General features: G+C 42.6%; 2 protein-coding genes across 6 annotated transcripts; one reads left to right on the top strand and one right to left on the bottom strand.

The window, feature by feature from the left end:
* Window positions 1-523: 523 nt before the first annotated feature.
* dcun1d4 (DCN1, defective in cullin neddylation 1, domain containing 4 (S. cerevisiae)) lies at window positions 524-7,131 on the top strand. Of its 4 annotated transcripts, none has more exons than XM_020081387.2 (11): window positions 524-671; window positions 1,969-2,039; window positions 2,163-2,202; window positions 2,412-2,499; window positions 2,722-2,810; window positions 2,942-3,012; window positions 3,411-3,502; window positions 3,625-3,733; window positions 4,145-4,249; window positions 4,768-4,870; window positions 4,980-7,131. In XM_020081387.2, the coding sequence occupies exons 1-11, from the start codon at window positions 653-655 to the stop codon at window positions 5,033-5,035; spliced, it is 843 nt and encodes a 280-aa protein (XP_019936946.1). In that variant the 5' UTR covers window positions 524-652; the 3' UTR covers window positions 5,036-7,131. The 4 variants fall into 4 exon arrangements, with proteins under 4 accessions (XP_019936946.1, XP_069378504.1, XP_019936953.1 ...); XM_020081394.2 differs by having other exon boundaries at window positions 658-1,890; XM_020081392.2 differs by lacking the exon at window positions 524-671 and adding an exon at window positions 1,514-1,657.
* On the bottom strand, window positions 6,800-18,705 carry LOC109625379 (uncharacterized). 2 transcript variants are annotated; one of them, XM_069522396.1, is made up of 5 exons: window positions 18,572-18,705; window positions 17,964-18,410; window positions 15,434-15,603; window positions 14,843-15,176; window positions 6,800-14,744 (listed from the first exon to the last, which is right to left on the bottom strand). In XM_069522396.1, the coding sequence occupies exons 2-5, from the start codon at window positions 18,397-18,399 to the stop codon at window positions 7,843-7,845; spliced, it is 7,842 nt and encodes a 2,613-aa protein (XP_069378497.1). In that variant the 5' UTR covers window positions 18,400-18,410; window positions 18,572-18,705; the 3' UTR covers window positions 6,800-7,842. The 2 variants fall into 2 exon arrangements, with proteins under 2 accessions (XP_069378497.1, XP_069378498.1); XM_069522397.1 differs by lacking the exon at window positions 18,572-18,705 and having other exon boundaries at window positions 17,964-18,525.
* Window positions 18,706-18,765: the final 60 nt, after the last annotated feature.

Here is an 18,765-nt window from a genome sequence, read left to right as displayed (position 1 = left end):
AGGAAGCACGAGGGAAGCCGTGTGAGTGGGTGTGTTCGTTTTGTGTAGTGTGCGGGACTCTCAGTCACATGCTAATCGGTGCTCACGGCTGAACTTGTCACTGAGGCAGTATCTGGGACAGGGCCTGTGGAAACACTGTGGACCTCCACCAGAGCAGCGAACAGCTAGCACTTCTCCTCTCTGGCGGGATATCCACACACAGTTACAGACACACAACTCACATCACCACCATGATCACTACACTCACCTCCACCTACCCCCGCCCGCCTGCCGGACATCACACGAACCCAAACAGCGGAGGTCGGCGTATCGCTGGATCCACCAATCACATCGCATCGTGGGCTGGCTCCGGGCTTGCACGAGGAAATGCTGTGGATTGACGTGCCCATAGAAATCCTCTGGACCAATGGATTGTCAAAGCAGCGGAGCCTGTTTGGGAAATCTGACCAATCAGATTTGAGCGCAGGGGGGGCCGATTTATTTCTCCTCCTTCTCGCGACATGACAGCTCTGAGGACCAATCAACAGCGAGCACAGGCGGAGACCGAGCGGGCTCGCTTTCAATCGTGAGCCGTGGGCGTGGTCTACGCGGACAAGGCCCGCCTATTGGCCGGTCTGCGGACTTCCCACAGACAGTTGTATGTTTCATAAAAATGCACTCTGATGCGGCAAGTAAGTAGTAACGTTGTACAGGCTTTGCTATCAAATCATACTGCTTACGGCTGCTGCACCGATACCAGCAGGGAGGCTAACACACGCTCGGCGTTCCACATGTACTTCTAGCCTGTGGTGGTGTTAGCTTTGATGGAAGCGGATGAATCCCGTGTTATTCGCTGGTTTCTTTGTATTTGCCAGTGCTGTCTTGGGCGATAACAAAGGAAGGATAGCTAGTGAAATATCAGCTGTCCCTGACCTGCTACTTTAGACACTGCCGTTAGCCATCAGTTGTTTTCTGTTGAGCCGTTAGTGCTCACTTGAGAGCCGCCGACATTAGTTAAACCGAGGAGGTTTTCGATGCTAATCGTAGCATTGTGATCTTTACTCTCCCCGTTACTCAGGATCGACTCTGCGTTTCCACTCAAACTTGGCATCAACGTGATTTCACTGTAAATACGTGCATTTTCTGTTCGGCTGCGGAACGCTACAGAGAATGAAAATTGTGACGCAGTTGTTTAAAACATCTTTCATTGCCTGCTGCAGCGGCGCCGTGGGGCTTTGCGGCACCTACTTAAGCTGCCGCAAAACGTATGCGCCACGCCAGTGTGCCAGGAGCCTTCTATAGTTAGATATTTTTTTAAACAAAGCAATGTTAAATGCATTCAATCAGTTGGGGTAAATGTTGGGGGGTAGATGGGTCAGAAAGAAATAGTTGTTTTGCCAATGTTTGGGAGTTGTAGTTTACTTTCGCGGGCAGAGCCGAGGTTTCAGCTGCCTCCATGGCGGAAGTGGACTACAAAGCCCATGCGCCCTGCTCTCCAGATACTTTGTAAACTCTGTGCAAGTTGCGCGTCTGCACTGCTATTTTAGGTATGCAGCTAGTGCTATCTATTCGGCTGTGTGTTGCTTTGCCTGCTTGTGGCCTTTAGAGATACATTAGCCGCCTCGGTGTTCGATGACAGCCCCTGAACTACAATGCACACATGACATTTGGTAACAAGGTAGCGTGCACGATCGGACGGATTTCGAGTTTGCATGTTTGTGTCGAGTGGTCCGGGGAGTCACTCCCTCATTCGTGTCCGATTTTTTTCTTCTGTCCGTGATGGAACGTAAAGCTTCTCTCTAGAAATCAGACCAGAGTCATTTGAGCCATGTAGAGTGATTGGAGATTGAAACCACTGGTCCTTGTTGGTGCTGTGATAATGTCACCCTCTTGTACCCTTGTATCAAGCCTGTAAGTTTGATTAGCAGGAGGTTGTGTGCTGTGCCTCAGTTTGAATTTTGATCTAATCTTTATCCTTTGTGGAAATAGATTTTCAGCTGAATTCCCACTTGAGTACACTGGCCAGCATCCATAAGATCCACCACACCTTGCACAGGCTGGTAAATACATATTAGCAGCTTTATATAATTTTATGTGTGTGTGCTTGTCAGTCTGGAGTGTGCACCATGTCTACATGTGTCCTGTTTACAAGTTTGTGTTGTTTTACGTGTGTATTTGGATAGAACCTGACAGAAGACGTTGGACAGGATAGCCACCCCACAGGTAAGACATAAACAACTTCTTGTGTGTTTCCATAGGTAACTCCAAACACTGTCACCATGTAATTACTGCTGCATTGTAGTACAGCCAAAGTGGTGTGTCTTTCTAAATTGGAATGTTACATGAATGTTTAAACAGAGAAAACATGCATGATCAATGTATATGCTAATAGGTAGCTGCCTTTCATTCTGACATTTCTTTTGCATCCCCAGCTTGTTGCTCCAGAGCCATGCCTCCTAGGAAAAAGAGGAGACCATCTGCTGGAGATGACATGTCAGCCAAGAAAAGTCGCCAGGACAGGTGTGACATCCCTCTGTCAAAGATTAAAGCTAAATAATCCACATCAGTAGCATAGATCCAGCTCAGATATGCAGGAGGAACGTGCAAGACATTGGTTTGCAGTCAGGAAAAGAAAAACTATAATAAAAAAGTTTTTTAAATCACACGACTGCTTTTGAAATTCTGACATCTGCTTGCAGAACTGCTGCAGAGCTTGAGACTTAACTGTCTTATCATGTGCAGTGTTTTCAGAAAACATGAAACATCACAAATTCGAGAGGAAGAGACGTTTTCTAGTAAAAGGTGCTTGGAGTGGTTCTATGAATATGCAGGTGAGGGCTTTTATTTTAAACATCACACCTTTTTGGTTGATTCAACATTTAAACACTGACCAGTGGTGTTGGGTTTTGGCTCAATGTGTGAAATTGCTGTATGTGGCTTCACACTTGTCTATCTAAAACAGGCTGTGATGATGTGGTGGGTCCAGAAGGCATGGAGAAGTTCTGTGAGGACATCGGCGTGGAACCAGAGAATGTAAGTAGCTTGTTTTGCATTTTGGGTATTTAGATTTGTCTTGTAGTTTGGTTACATCTGGTAAAAAAAAAAAATTCTTAGAATTCTACCCTTTTGGCTGCTGCTCAGACTTATCATTCCACTTTGAGACTCCATTTTGGCTCTGATAACCTAATAGGTATTTTGAAAAAAGGAAAGTTAGCATAATTAACCCGATATTCAGAAAAATGTGGAGCCCTAGTTTTACTTTAATGTTACTAGTTAGTAGTTTCACTCGTTCTTTGTTTCAAAGGTTGTTCAGGTCATTTGGTTTCTGTGTTTGATGTGTAATCGTTGGGTCAGTTCAGTAGATGGATAATCTGGATTGACAGGTCTTCTATTTAATGATATCTGAAGCTATAAATGTTTACTGTGTTCAGGTGGTGATGCTGGTTCTTGCTTGGAAGCTGGATGCCCAGAGTATGGGATATTTTACTCTCCAGGAGTGGCTGAGAGGCATGGGCTCACTGCAGTACGTCACTTAACCTACTTTTTGTCCTTCTATCATGATGTTTTCAAGATTGATAGTTGCTTTGCTGGGTCTCAAGAAATTGCTTCTGTGAAAAGTCTAAGGCTCTTTTCTGCTGTTGTCAGGTGCGATTCCACGGAGAGGCTGAGGAACTCGCTCGATTACCTGAGATCTGTCCTAAACGACAGCACCAGTTTTAAGCTCATTTATAGATACGCCTTTGATTTTGCTCGGGTGAGTCAAGCAAAATCTTCTCCTGGTGGGGAAGCTCACAAACACAACATCCAAGTTGCAATACAAATCCTGTCCCGTTCCGGGGTGAAAACCAGTTGTTTGCTGAGTGTCAAAATAATTTTTTTCATTATGACTTAGAGTGGAAAACCTCTTATCAAGAGTGGAGTCTATTTACATAATTCTCAACCGTGCATGGTTTTAAATAAAGCATGTCACACTGTTGGAGTGAATTAAAATACAACTGGTGAATGAAAACATGCTTAAGTGGCTGGGATAAAAATGTTTTTAACATTAATGGGTCAAAGAATTCAGTTATGTGTATTCAGCTGATTTTGTGTCTAACCTGTCCTTAAACTGTATTCAAGATTTTGCATCAATGTCATAAAACCATGCTCGTTTTGTATCGGACAGGAAAAGGATCAGAGGAGTTTGGACTTAAACACAGCAAAGTGTATGCTGGGGCTTCTTCTGGGAAAGACGTGGCCTCTGTTTCCAGTGTTTAATCAGTTTCTAGAGGTGAGTACCACATTTGGAAATTGTCTCTACAACCTTTTACCAGATTTAAGATACAGTCACGTACCATAGTTGTATTATATTATCTGAAGTTCAGTTTGACCTTGGCCAGGGTTGTTGCAACTGAAAGGTTGTGGTGCCACGTTAAAGGTACAGTGTGTAGAATTGATCTAGTGGTGAATTTGCATGTTGCAGCTAAATACCCCTCACCTCACCCTCCAAACACAAAAAAGAACATGTGGTAGCCTTCAGTTCTCAAAAGGTCTTTTGTTTGTCCAGTCTGGACGACAGTAAAAAAAGATGGCAGCATCCGTAGAGAGGACCCCCTCGATGTGAATATTTAAGTATAAAGGGGCAATTCTAGGGTAAAAAAAAATACAATTCATACAATGTAGATGGAACAAACTAGTGAAAACATCATGAGGATCCTTCTCCATTAAATTTCTGCCAATAGTTTCCTTTCACCTAAATCTTACACACTGGACCTTGACTGTTAAAAGCTATTCATTTATTTTCCTCAGCAATCCAAGTACAAAGTCATCAACAAAGACCAGTGGTGCAATGTTTTAGAGTTCAGCAGGACAATCAACCTGGACCTCAGTAACTACGACGAGGATGGTGCTTGTAAGTGAACATTTATCTACACACTAATATGACAAAAGAGCCTAATTTGCATGTTAAGAAAATAACAGTTTTCTAATCTATTATAATTTCTATCTTATCCTTTCGTCAGGGCCTGTTTTGTTGGACGAGTTTGTGGAATGGTACAAGGAAAGACAAATGTCCTAGCCGCAGAGCAAAGTGGAGAAATTGAATATATATACAACTGTGACAACAACGACTTTGAGAATCAACAACCAATAAGTAAACAATACAAAATGGTAAAGCAGTGACAGTGGGAGCTTCCTAGAAAAGGAGGGGTACGGGCTGTGGGGTGGGACTGGGGTGGGGGTGATGGGAGATGGGTTTGCAGCCTGGGTGCGTGCTGCCCAGAGTGCGGATGCGGAGGGCTGCCATTGTGGAGTTATGTTTCCTACCGAAAGTTGCGTAGTGGGCAGCTTGCAACGGTCCCCAGTGGCATTGCTCTCTCTCACTGTGACATGTCATATTGCTGTCTGTGTAAGGATAACATGGTATCATGCATGGATGATGGAAGCAAAATGGTATTGTGTGGGAGGACCACTCCTCAACCCTTATCTGCAGCACAGAGCAACCAACACAAGTGACCATACATGCATTGTGTCTGAGTCTTAAACAGGGTCACTTTGACCCAGGCACATTTAAATATTATGTATCTGTGCAATGAACTTGAACTTAAGCTTTTCTTTCCGGACGGATGGCACTAACTATTGTTTGTCATGTTTTAAGTTGGAGTACTTTTTAAGAAGCACACTGTGTCAAATGGTTGATTGCAGGTTTCTGATGCCTGTGCTGTTTACTGTTGATTTGTGCCAGTGATTTTTTTTTCTCCCCCCTCCAGTTTCTGTTCCCTCCTGCTGTTTTGCTTCGGCTAACGCTAACAGGTTTCTAACCCCCCTGCAAAGGCCTCAGACCTTTTAACACCAAACAAAACAGCATTGCTGCTTACTAACTCTTATTACAGTACAGCGGTGAGCCACTAGTGCTCTGATCAGCATTTATTGGTCTGGTGACCAATTTATGTATCTACGTTGTGTAGGTAAGAGTATTATTGTGCCTCAAACCTTGGAAGTCACTTTGTGTGTCCCACACATGTACCAACAAACCCAAATGTACAGTATATACACGTGTGAAGACACTTACAACACACACACACACGCTCATGCACACACACACACACACACACACACAGACACACTTGAGTGGTCAGGGATTATTTCAGGATTAATTCAGACTGTTTGGACTGTGTTATCAGTTGACATAGAAATAGTTGGTGTCCATTTTGTCTTTATGTGATATTTGTTTTGTCTTCCTTAGTCCATTGATAGTTTCAGGTCTCCTCTCTAGTGAGCATCTCTCTCAACACTGACAGTGTTAATGTAACTAAAGTGGAAGACCAGTGACCCTCTCAGGACGAGGTCCTTAAGGCTTGAGTAGTACTGTAGGTTTGCTGAAAGCATTGCTTTGTACCACCCATAGAATCTAATCAAAACAATGGACACTGACAGTTTGGAGCTGTGTGAAGATGCTATGCTCTCCTTTCGCCTAGTATAATGTTCTTGTAACACATGTATAAATTTTTGTCTCTGGCTGTTGTGTGATGCTGAATCGTCTGAAGATTTAATATTTGCATGCATGCTCCAACAGAGCCTTTTGTGAATGGATGAGATTTTTTGAAAACATTTTTCAAATGCGTTTCTTTCGTTTTGTACAGGAATTTGTGCAAATGTTTTGTGCTTGATTTTGATATTCACGACCATGTTCTCCTAATTCTGATGAACATGATCGCGTCTATTAAGACCTGGAACACACCTGTAACCTCACGGTGGAACAGGAGTTCCCTCCTGCATTTTCCCACCCATCGTACACATCCTTACACATGCTGCAAAGCCCTCGGCGGTTGCAGCCAGTACACAGGATCTTATTTTATTTATTTAAAGTTCTGCAACTTTTGCACCACACTGTCACAATTCACATGAAGTATATGTGAAGATGTACATCAGCCCCCATTTTAGTCCCCTGCAGCTGAAACTATGAAAGCCTATATTGTCCTTACAATACATCAATCATCAGCATAAATCTAAGATCAAGGTAGTTGTTACCAGAGTTTTCTCCCATGACAATGCAGGAGGATGAACAGCCTTGTCCCAACTGTATATATGTATGTAAACTATGTAAGTGTCTATATGTCTGTTTTCACTATAACCTATGTCTATATACATAAATAAAATGGTTTATTAACTTAATGGCTCTTCCATCAATAGTTTGCCAATAACAAAAAGTACTTAATACTGTCATTACTGTTGATATTATTTAGATGAGCATATTTCTACAAATGAACACATCACAGTTACACATGGTTTGATTAAGGTGTGTTAATAATACAGGTGCATTATGATTATATGGACTCTCATTGCAAAATGGATTATAGATACAACTTGACTATGATTTAACTGCTCCTCAACTACTCCATTCTTACATTTAATTTCAATCTTAAATCATAATCAAATTTAAGACAAAAACTAAAGACAATGACAATCATTTCTATGTTCTAGTGGTAATTACTGTGTTTAACATCACAGATCATTATGTTTGAGGAGACATAGTGGAGTGGCAGGTTTTGTGATGTGACAGAGGAGTCAGACTCTGATTTTCTGCAATGCCGCAGGACCGATCTGGTACATATCCACTCTTGTGTCTTGCAGCCCAACTGCCTCATGCAGTGGCAGTGTTGCTGTAATAGTCGGAGCCCTTTGTGGTGGCTCGGTATCTCTATTGTCATCCCTTCTGTAGCAGCAAAATACATAAAGCAACCTGCAGCAGATTTCTCATCTGAATAGACGAACTGTGTATTTGTTTAAGTGACAGTTTGGCCACAGGTATGATGTCCTCACAAACCCTCATAAGTTAAAACTTGTCACCTTATGAACCATGGGCACTACGTAGGAGGAGATCATCTAAACAGCATCTTTATCTTTATCTTCCATGTCCCACCGAAGTCTCTTTGATGACATAGCTTTTAAAGCACCAAGGCCCTTCTTTTCCTTCCTATCCTCAGACAGAGCCCTAAAAATCTCATTATTGCTTCTGCTTGTGTTGTCAAATTGGTCCACAGATCTGCTGGATGCAACAGAAACCCTACTTGCAGTAGGGTATGAATATCTATGCATCAGAGTCTCATATGCTTTCCCTCCGTCCTGTTTTATTTCATGGGAGAAGTTGGAGGAGTCAGGTGGGTTGTGTTCTGGCTCTGCAGGTGGAGCCCGCTGTGGAGGAAGTAAGCCTAAATCCAAACGTCTACTCGCACTGGAAAAGTCAGATAGATCTCGACCGATGCCCTTCCACCGTATCTCGGGTGTCAGTTCCACATCTAAGGTGCCATGCTGCTCAATCCCGGAAACTCCCCTTGGGGAAAGAGATGCACTTCTGTCCCCCACACTATGGGATAGACCTGCCTGTGCAACAGGATGGTCTGAAGTCTGACTTCTGGAAGAGAAAGAATTGAGTTGCGCTGGAGCTTTGATAATTGAACGTTTATAAGCGATTTGAGAGTAATCGTAATCTGTCGTTGCTGAAGATGAATGTAAGCTTTGCTTTGCAGAGTATTTAAGCTTTGGTGATGGTGCCTTGATATTCAGAAGTCTATTAATGCGAGGGACACCAGGTTTCAGGTCAGGAACACTGTGGTCTGTCTCATCCTCACTGTTGCTGCTGGAGGAGGATTCTCTTGGCAGCAGAGTTCTGATGTCCAAAGCCCTTTTGACATGAGGGATATTTGTGAGACTTATTTGAGGCCACATTGAGTCAGACGCGTCTCCCTCTTCTGATGTGTGGCTTTTGAGCTCTACCCCAGCCTTCCTCTCCACCTGAGTTCCACTGTGTGACTCATCAAAAGCATGGGTCACAAGTAAAGAGGTGCGATTCTGGGGAGCTGCCACGTCTGGGACAACACTTAGCTGAGATGTTCCCTTCCATCTGTTAACTGCGTATTCTGTTGATATACCCTCACTCTCACTGCTGAATAAGGAATCAGACTGTTGATGTAATGGCGAAGTAGCAGGAGCCTTTTCATGGACCTTGATGTCCAAGTACCTACTAACATGTGGAATGTCAAAACCAGACAGTTGGGAATCTGGGTTTGACTTTTCCTCAGTAACCTTTACTTCTAAGTTCTTCTTTAATCTAGTTCTGCTACTTTTATTTCCAGTCCCACTTTCACCTGTGTAAGAGGAGGGGGAGTCAGGTAAAGGTGACGTGGGCAGGTTTGGTGGTACATTTGTATGTGATGTGATTTCAAGATGTTTTCTAAAGCGGGAGATACCAAGATTCATAGTGGCCCACCGTGACTGAAGCTCTGGGTTTATCTCTGGTGTTGGGCTGATGTTGTCATCTGATGGTTTGTTCCTCAGGTCATCTGTAATAACTGTATACTTTTCTAATTTGATATTGTGGTCTGTCTTTGGAATCGGAGAAATGTCTATCAGTGGGATTTTCGGAGACCATTTGAACTTGTGGTCTCTGTTCTCATCCTCACTTTCACTTGTGGAAGAGTTTGATTCAGACTTTCGAAGGTCTGCAGATGTACTGTCAAGAACGAGATCTGGTTGTGGTGATGGTGCTTTAATATCCAGGCGTCTTCTGACATTGGGGATACCCAGATTAATGTTATGCATCATTGTCTTTTGCTCTTGAGTTGTGATCCCGACACCATCTTTGTCTGTTTCATGTCTCACAGTGTGGCTTGAAAGTCTACCATTATCACTGCTGGAAAAGCTGGAGTCTGCTGGTTGTGGTGGCCCTCTGATATTCAAACGCCTGTTAACGGGAAATAAACGTTTATTCCTCTCAGGAAATTGTGTCCCTGGTTGATTATTTGTCAGCCCAACATCAGTTTTTCCTCTCTCCACTTTCACAGGTATGTTTGTACTTTCACTGTCACTCTTGTCACTGCTGGAAGACAACTCAGTTGAAGGTGAGTGTGTTTTAATATCCAGGCGCTTTTTGACACAAGGGGCACTGCTGAGACCTAGTTCAAGTAATCTTGGATCTATATGTGGTTTTATTGTCATTGATGGGTTTCTTATATCTTCAGTATACTCATCTTGCTCAACTGAGCTGCTTGATGAGAAATGGGGACTAATTTTGTTGGCTTCCTTTATCTTTACGTCCACTGTATGATTTGTACTCCCATCACTTAACAATTTAGAAGGTGATGATGGGGCTTTGATGTCCAAACGTCTCTTTATACGAGTAATATTGTTAAGCTCTACAGCAAACCCCAGTGGATCATGACTCACCGTTTCAGATTCTTGCAATGGAAATGTTGAAAGATTTACCTTCCCCTCTTCATAATTCTTTATTGGAACAATGTCAACCTTCCCTGGCCTCTCTTTGTGATGTGTAACTTCTTCCTCATCATCACTACTAGAAGACGAATTAGAGTCTAGTGATGGTACTTTGATATCTAGACGCCTCTGGATGGTAGGGATATTTTCTTGATCATGACTTGTTAATCCAGATGTTTGGAAAGGAAGCTCTGCATTGACCACCCTCCCAGGCCTCTCTGCAAGATGTGTCGTTTCATCATCACTGTCACTACTAGAAGATGAATCAGGATGAGGTGATGGTGCTTTGACGTCCAGATGCCTCTGGATGCTAGGGATATTTTCAAGATCTATGGCAGGCCACCTTACATCTGGATCATGACTTGTTAATCCAGATGTTTGGAAAGGAAGCTCTGCATTGACCACCCTCCCAGGCCTCTCTGCAAGATGTGTTGTTTCATCATCACTGTCACTACTTGAAGATGAATCAGGATGAGGTGATGGTGCTTTAATATCCAGACGCCTGTTGATGGTAGGGATATTTTCAAGATCTATGGCAGGCCACCTTACATCTGGATCATGACTTGTTAATCCAGATGTTTGGAAAGGAAGCTTTGCATTGACCAACCTCCCAGGCCTTTCTGCAAGATGTGTTGTTTCATCATCACTGTCACTACTAGAAGATGAATCAGGATGAGGTGATGGTGCTTTGACGTCCAGACGCCTGTTGATGGTAGGGATATTTTCAAGATCTATGGCAGGCCACCTTACATCTGGATCAGGACTTGTTAATCCAGATGTTTGGAAAGGAAGCTCTGCATTGACCAACCTCCCAGGCCTTTCTGCAAGATGTGTTGTTTCATCATCACTGTCACTACTAGAAGATGAATCAGGATGAGGTGATGGTGCTTTGACGTCCAGACGCCTCTGGATGCTAGGGATATTTTCAAGATCTATGACAGGCCACCTTACATCTGGATCATGACTTGTTAATCCAGATGTTTGGAAAGGAAGCTCTGCATTGACCACCCTCCCAGGCCTCTCTGCAAGATGTGTTGTTTCATCATCACTGTCACTACTTGAAGATGAATCAGGATGAGGTGATGGTGCTTTGACGTCCAGACGTCTGTTGATGGTAGGGATATTTTCAAGATCTATGGCTGGCCACCTTACATCTGGATCATGACTTGTTAATCCAGATGTTTGGAAAGGAAGCTCTGCATTGACCAACCTCCCAGGCCTTTCTGCAAGATGTGTTGTTTCATCATCACTGTCACTACTAGAAGATGAATCAGGATGAGGTGATGGTGCTTTGACGTCCAGACGCCTCTGGATGCTAGGGATATTTTCAAGATCTATGGCAGGCCACCTTACATCTGGATCATGACTTGTTAATCCAGATGTTTGGAAAGGAAGCTCTGCATTGACCACCCTCCCAGGCCTCTCTGCAAGATGTGTCGTTTCATCATCACTGTCACTACTAGAAGATGAATCAGGATGAGGTGATGGTGCTTTGACGTCCAGATGCCTCTGGATGCTAGGGATATTTTCAAGATCTATGGCAGGCCACCTTACATCTGGATCATGACTTGTTAATCCAGATGTTTGGAAAGGAAGCTCTGCATTGACCACCCTCCCAGGCCTCTCTGCAAGATGTGTTGTTTCATCATCACTGTCACTACTTGAAGATGAATCAGGATGAGGTGATGGTGCTTTAATATCCAGACGCCTGTTGATGGTAGGGATATTTTCAAGATCTATGGCAGGCCACCTTACATCTGGATCATGACTTGTTAATCCAGATGTTTGGAAAGGAAGCTCTGCATTGACCACCCTCCCAGGTCTCTCTGCAAGATGTGTCGTTTCATCATCACTGTCACTACTTGAAGATGAATCAGGATGAGGTGATGGTGCTTTGACGTCCAGACGCCTATTGATGGTAGGGATATTTTCAAGATCTATGGCAGGCCACCTTACATCTGGATCATGACTTGTTAATCCAGATGTTTGGAAAGGAAGCTCTGCATTGACCACCCTCCCAGGCCTCTCTGCAAGATGTGTTGTTTCATCATCACTGTCACTACTTGAAGATGAATCAGGATGAGGTGATGGTGCTTTGACGTCCAGACGCCTGTTGATGGTAGGGATATTTTCAAGATCTATGGCAGGCCACCTTACATCTGGATCATGACTTTTTGATCCAGATGTTTGGAAAGGAAGCTCTGCATTGACCACCCTCCCAGGTCTCTCTGCAAGATGTGTTGTTTCATCATCACTGTCACTACTAGAAGATGAATCAGGATGAGGTGATGGTGCTTTGACGTCCAGATGCCTCTGGATGCTAGGGATATTTTCAAGATCTATGGCAGGCCACCTTACATCTGGATCATGACTTGTTAATCCAGATGTTTGGAAAGGAAGCTCTGCATTGACCAACCTCCCAGGCCTCTCTGCAAGATGTGTTGTTTCATCATCACTGTCACTACTTGAAGATGAATCAGGATGAGGTGATGGTGCTTTAATATCCAGACGCCTGTTGATGGTAGGGATATTTTGAAGATCTATGGCAGGCCACCTTGCATCTGGATCATGACTTGCTGTTCCAGATGTTTGGAATGGAAGCTCTGCATTGACCACCCTCCCAGGCCTCTCTGCAACATGTGTTGTGTTGTCCCCACTGTCACTACTAGAAGATGAATCAGGAGTGGGTGATAGGGCTTTGACATCCAGACGCTTGTTGATGGTAGGGATATTTTTATGATCTAGGGCAGGCCACCTTGCAGGATGTGGATTTGTTGCATTGCTTATATCATTACTAGCTGCAGACTGATTTTTCTTAATTTTTCTGCCTTTATTATGTTTCACTTTACGGTCTGTGATTTCTGCTTCACTCTCGCTACTTGAAGACGATGAATGTGCTGTAGGGGGTGAAGGTGCTTTGGGATCGAGACTCTTATCAAAACTGGTAACACCCAAATTGACCCCACGCCACTTTGACCGTTGCATGGGTTTCATTTTCTTTCTGGTATCCCTCTCCCCTGCAACTATCCTGCTGCTTGGCTTGTAATATTCCATCACCTCTTCTTTTTTTGCTTTTTCATTGCCCCTGTACTGCATTTGCTCACTGTCGCTGGATTGAGAGGAAAAGGTTTGCTCGGATCTCTCTGCAGGCCTTAGTGTGTCATGTGGGTAATTACCCTGATTAAATCCCAGTGGAGTCCTGCTCGTATCCACACCAGAAATCTGCTGTTCAAAACGAGCATCCTGCTTAAGATGAGTGTTGGTGAGCTCAGATTTATTGTGGTTGTTTTTTGTATCTTCTTCCTCCTCCTGGTCTGGGTTCACGGTGTATTGCGTAGGCTCATCCTCACTGAGATGTGAGCTGCAGCTGGACGCATCATCCCTGCTCTGGTTGTCTGAAGTGGGCAGCACATTCAGTTTTGAATCATTAAAAGAACCAAACATACCACTAGACCTGGCTGAATTGCTTCCAACTGAATCACTAAAATCAAATTGTTCTTCATTCCCCTGCCACAAATCAGAGTCTTTAGGTTTGGTATCATTCAAATGTGGTGACCAATCTGCAAAGGGCTCAGAAGAGAATCCAGGAATTTCATTTGTCCTCTCGATGGATAATTGCGGCACTATTTCAGATGTTGAGGAATCAGCTCCCTGCTGTACAGAGTCTTCTGCCTGCTGCAGAGACTTGGGTGTTGTGAGGTCTCTCTTGTTCATTCGATCCTTTTTTAATTCTCTGTCAGATAGTGAAGAATCTGAGCATGAAGACAAACTTCTTTCCTCCAGCTCTTTAGAGTCTGGGATGTGTTCAAACTGCACTTTGTGTCTGCGTCTTTTATCAGTGGTGCCAGAGATGTCTCTTGCATCGCTCTGGTTATTTTCTGGACTTATCTCTGTTGAGCCATTATCACTTCCTGATTCTCCAGCTGTGTGCTCATCCTCCTCAGTCTTTGCTGCTTCTACGCTTTCCTGATTACCACTGGCTAATGTATCATAATATTCTACATTAATATCTTCTCTAATGTTGACAGTGTTAAATGTGACTCTCCTTTCCCTGTGAGTTACGATCTCCTCTGGTTCCTCACCTTCAGAGTAGGCTTCATTCTCATATTGTCTTTGTTCTGCAGATGAGACAGAGTTTGTTGCAGATGGGCTCCTCTTGTTAGTTATCTTTGTCCAAAGAACATCAATAAAAGGTCTTACTAAGACCCCAAGGACAAAGGCTATCAGAAACGTGATGAAAACTGACAGACACACTGCCAGAGCTAGGTCAGACTGCGTAGCTTTCTGATTCCTTTCTTGAAGGATTACTTGTGGGCTAGCTCTGGGCACACTTCTCGCTTTTCTTCTTGCATGTTCTACTCTACTGATTTGGAGGTTAAAAACAGAAACAACTTCATGATCTTCAGTCATACACACATATAGTCCTGTGTCTTTCTCACTGACGTCACTGATGAACAGAGAAGCCTGAGGTTGGCTCACAGATTCTTGATCAATGGGCGTCAACCACGAGGAGTCTACAGAGAATGTAACAATAACATGTAGTCAGGTTTACCTCCATTATTTTAGTATGTAAGCTATTACATATGCTATCTTATACTTTTGACTGCTTTACCTTGTTTAGAGCAAGACAGAAGAATCTCAGAGCCGCTGTAGACCGTCACATCTTGATGCAGCTCTGGACTGTTTTCAGTACCAAAGCAGTTTAGGTCATCCTCCTCCAACTGTAGCAGGTCTTTGCCTGAGAGGACAGAGGGGAAAGCACACTCCATGCTCCAGGTCTGCAGACCTCTGTCGCTGTCATAGGACATACGCCTTCTTAGACTGCGCATGCTGCAGTCACACTGCCACCTGTTTCCGTTCAGCCTAACATCTGACCCAATGTTACGCAGGGAGAGGTACATCGAAGGATGGAGGCTGGTCAACATGTTGAAGCTGAGATCAAGGACCTTTGAGGAGGAGAAAAACATGGACATATGGCAGATGAGACAAAATTTGATTGTGAATGCATGAATAGATTTAAGCTACATAGTCTTTTAAACAGAAAATACTTTTCCAAAAATGGACCAATTTGACAAAATGTCATGGTTAGAAGGATTGAATATTCTGTGAAAGTTTGATTATGCGAGAACAATATCAAAATTTGGCAAAAAATAATACGCTACATATTATTCCTCAACTTAAAAACAGTAAACTTCCATCTTACTCTGAGCTGGGTTAAATCCTGGAACATCTGTGGATGGAGATGCGTGATGAGGTTATATTTTAGGTGGAGCTCTTTTAGCTGTTGAAGATGTCTAAGTTCTCCTGGTCGTATAGTTGAGATCCTGTTGAAGGAGAGCTGCAGAACCCATAAGGATGCACTACCTTCCAGCCCTGGATGACAGAAAATAAGAGCTGTAATTAGACTTCAGCCATGACCATGGTGGGGTGGCTCCTGAAGGGAGGAATGTTCCATGTGTTACAGGTTTTCAGTGATAACAGGTTGGTTTATCTCTTGCCCTCTCAGTCCTGTGTTGCTTAACATTTGTCGGTGTGAAAACTATTTTTAAGTACAATATTGATTTGTTTTCATTTCCGCAGTGAATGTTTCAATGCTGAGATTAAGGACTCCATGTGTGGTCTTGATAGTGAATAGTGTAAAATTCCCAAATCAATGAACACCCCTTCCCAAGAATATGAATCCAAACTAGTGTGGCTTATTTTCACTGTGAACACTTTTACAATGCCACTAATTAGGAGCTGAGAATTGTTTGCGAGGAGCTCATTCTGTCCTATCGTCTCCTCCTTTTCACTCGCCTGAGACAATCTCAGTTAGTCTTCTGGGCTGGAGTCAGCCACTGTGAGTGTGTGCTTCGTTAGAGAGGCACTGAGGGTTCTGTGAGCTGAATACCAAACAGGAAAGAAGTCTATGACTGTCAACACAGCTTTTGCTAAGTAAATTTGCTGTCCACACATGCCTTTAGAAGAACCATAGTGAATATGTTTCTTTGCAACACACTCTGCTGTTAAACCAAGCAGAAGGAATGCTGTGAAATGACATGATGCAGGGGGAAAATTAAATTTTGCATTGGATGTTTACCCCTTTCTTTGAGCCAATGGAATGTCAATAAAAACTGTGACTGGCCGACAGCTGTACAGTTTCATTATCTTGGGAGGTTTCATAATTTCTGAGTAGAGCGCAGTACTAAAGATAAGGGATATCAACAAGAGGGTTTGTTTTTATGTGAAAATAAAATAAAACTGTTTTAGCAATGCACACAGCTCACACATTTATTCTTCTATAATGAACACATTGACACACATAGACCTCAGCCCATGCACACTAACATTTTTAACCATAATTTTAAGACAGTGTGGTTATGATGTTAATCTATCTTCAGATCTTTTTTCATGGACATTCCTCAATGACATTCCACAGGACAATTTAAGTCGTAGCTTATAAACGTTGTGTAACTTCACTATCAGAGGCACCCTTTTTTATGACCCGCACAGAGAAATGTTTTTTAAAAAAAAAGGGACTTTCATGTGTAATTAATGTGATCAGATCTTGTAGGCCAGTGATCAACAACCTGGGGTCCAGACACATAGGTCAAACAAAATAAAGGTTCTGCCATATAAAGTTCATTAATCTATTTATCTTAAAACTTTGGTTTGTTTGTAAAATATTGATTGTTTAACTCTTCAGGCTCTGAAATTTTATTCAGATAACACTGAATCTGAATATAAAATCATGTTCATCAAGTGTGTGTGTCACTCTTGTCTACCTTTACATTACATTAAAGAAACTACAGTAAAAACAGCTTATATAATGGGCACACACTCAGAAAATGAACATTTAATTTAACTGTTTAACCTTAGATCACACCAGGTGAGGTCTACAAGTCATTAATAAGTTAATAAACAATGTTGTGAACACTATCATATACATAATTATGTAAATTCTACAAATGTGTTGACAACAGTGGAAAGAAACTAAGTTCATTTACATGTACCAAAGCTTAGTACAGATTTGTAGTCCTTTGTTTGAGGATATCAATTTAAAACTTTAAAACTTACAGTACATTTCTGATTGAAAGATTGTAGTTTTGATAGCTACATTTGTTTATTAGCAGTTAGTTACTAATTACTATAACTACAAACTTTTTAAATGCAAAATATGATCAGCTTATCATTATGATGCTCTGTTGTAGATAAAACGACCCCATAAAACATTCACAATTAGCCCCACCTCTAATAACTACTTCATTAAAGTACTGGTTGTATATAAACACATCAGTAACAATGGTCCAATTTTACTGAACAACAGTGAAACACTGGCAGGGGTCTTTTTAAGGAAACTTCAGTTTTGATATTTCAGGTTATTTCTTTTTAGAAATACTTTTGTTCTTTTACTTCACACTACATGTTTAAGTTAAGTCTTTTTATAATGGGATATAGCGGATAGGAGATTGTCTGTATACATCCACACAGGCAGATGAAAATTGTGAAATCACAGATCAAAATACAGATCAGGGTATAATTGAGTGGAAAAACCTGAATGTGTGATTAACAACCGATATGTAAATGTTGGTATGTATGAAAATAATATATCCTGATTTGTTGGCCCACCTTCAAACAGTGTATAGCTTTTGATTCTCATATATTTGCTCTGCAGACTGTGAGCAGTGGTTGTTATGCTGCTCATGGTCTGTGACAGTGGTTTAAATATGGGTGTATGACTGTATTAGACTCACCCTCTGGGAGTTGTATCAGGTGATTCCTCTCAACAGATAGCAGCTGCAGGGTGGGGGCCCAAGACACACATCTGTGTCTGCTCCAGGGTCCCAATTGTCGTGTTTTTCTACCTCTGACTGATTTGGCTCCCAGGTTTTTGTCTATGCAGAGAGACAATCGTGTGATAGTGTTGTTTTCCAGCCATACATTCCTGAGGTTACGATATGGCCGGTGGAGCGTTACAGTATCGAGGCGATTTTGAGACAAGTCCAGCTCAGTGACAGAATCTTGGATGTGCTGCGGCACCGAGGAGAGGCCAGAGGACGAGCAGTTCAACAGGGGAGCTCTCTGACAGGTGCACAACTCGGGACAGGCCGGTGGGGGAGAGGAGCAGTGGAGGCCAGGGGAGACGAGGAGTAACACAGTAACAAAGAAAGGCCCCTGTACCACTGCCATCGCTGCCTCACCTGAAAGTACACATTGATCATTAATGCCAAAAAAATATATTTTTTAAATCAGTTTTTTCCATTAAGATGTTTTAGTTTTCAGTTTATACAATCCTAAAATGATCCAAAAATCATTAAAAGCTTAAAACTGGTACATTACAGTAAAAAAAAACATCACTCACCCGTGTGTCCACTCTTCTTCAAGCTTAAAGGGAACTTGTGACTCTTCTTAAACCCAGGTTGTTGTCAGTGTATTAACTGTGACTGTCTCCACCAGTTTCTGATCAAAGTCTGAACGCACATTTTGCTGCGTCTTGCTTAACGTAGCCCTGCCCGAAGACACCATTCTGTGATTCATTCATTCAATCATTCACAT

Source organism: Paralichthys olivaceus, chromosome 3, assembly GCF_024713975.1.
Source record: "Paralichthys olivaceus isolate ysfri-2021 chromosome 3, ASM2471397v2, whole genome shotgun sequence".
Lineage (NCBI taxonomy): Eukaryota > Metazoa > Chordata > Actinopteri > Pleuronectiformes > Paralichthyidae > Paralichthys > Paralichthys olivaceus.
This window is presented reverse-complemented; position numbering and strand designations above follow the sequence as displayed.

What these genes read in the sequence shown, in the direction of transcription:
- dcun1d4 (XM_020081387.2), top strand. An exon ending in TCGGCGTGGAACCAGAGAAT is followed by an intron (nt 3,013 to 3,410) that starts GTAAGTAGCTTG and finishes TACTGTGTTCAG; the next exon opens with GTGGTGATGCTGGTTCTTGC. An exon ending in CTACGACGAGGATGGTGCTT is followed by an intron (nt 4,871 to 4,979) that starts GTAAGTGAACAT and finishes TCCTTTCGTCAG; the next exon opens with GGCCTGTTTTGTTGGACGAG.
- LOC109625379 (XM_069522396.1), bottom strand. Translation starts at nt 18,399, where the DNA reads ATGGCAGTGGTACAGGGGCCTTTCTTTGTTACTGTGTTACTCCTCGTC. An exon ending in CCTGATACAACTCCCAGAGG is followed by an intron (nt 15,604 to 17,963) that starts GTGAGTCTAATA and finishes TCTGTCATCCAG; the next exon opens with GGCTGGAAGGTAGTGCATCC. An exon ending in AGGATTTAACCCAGCTCAGA is followed by an intron (nt 15,177 to 15,433) that starts GTAAGATGGAAG and finishes TCCTCCTCAAAG; the next exon opens with GTCCTTGATCTCAGCTTCAA.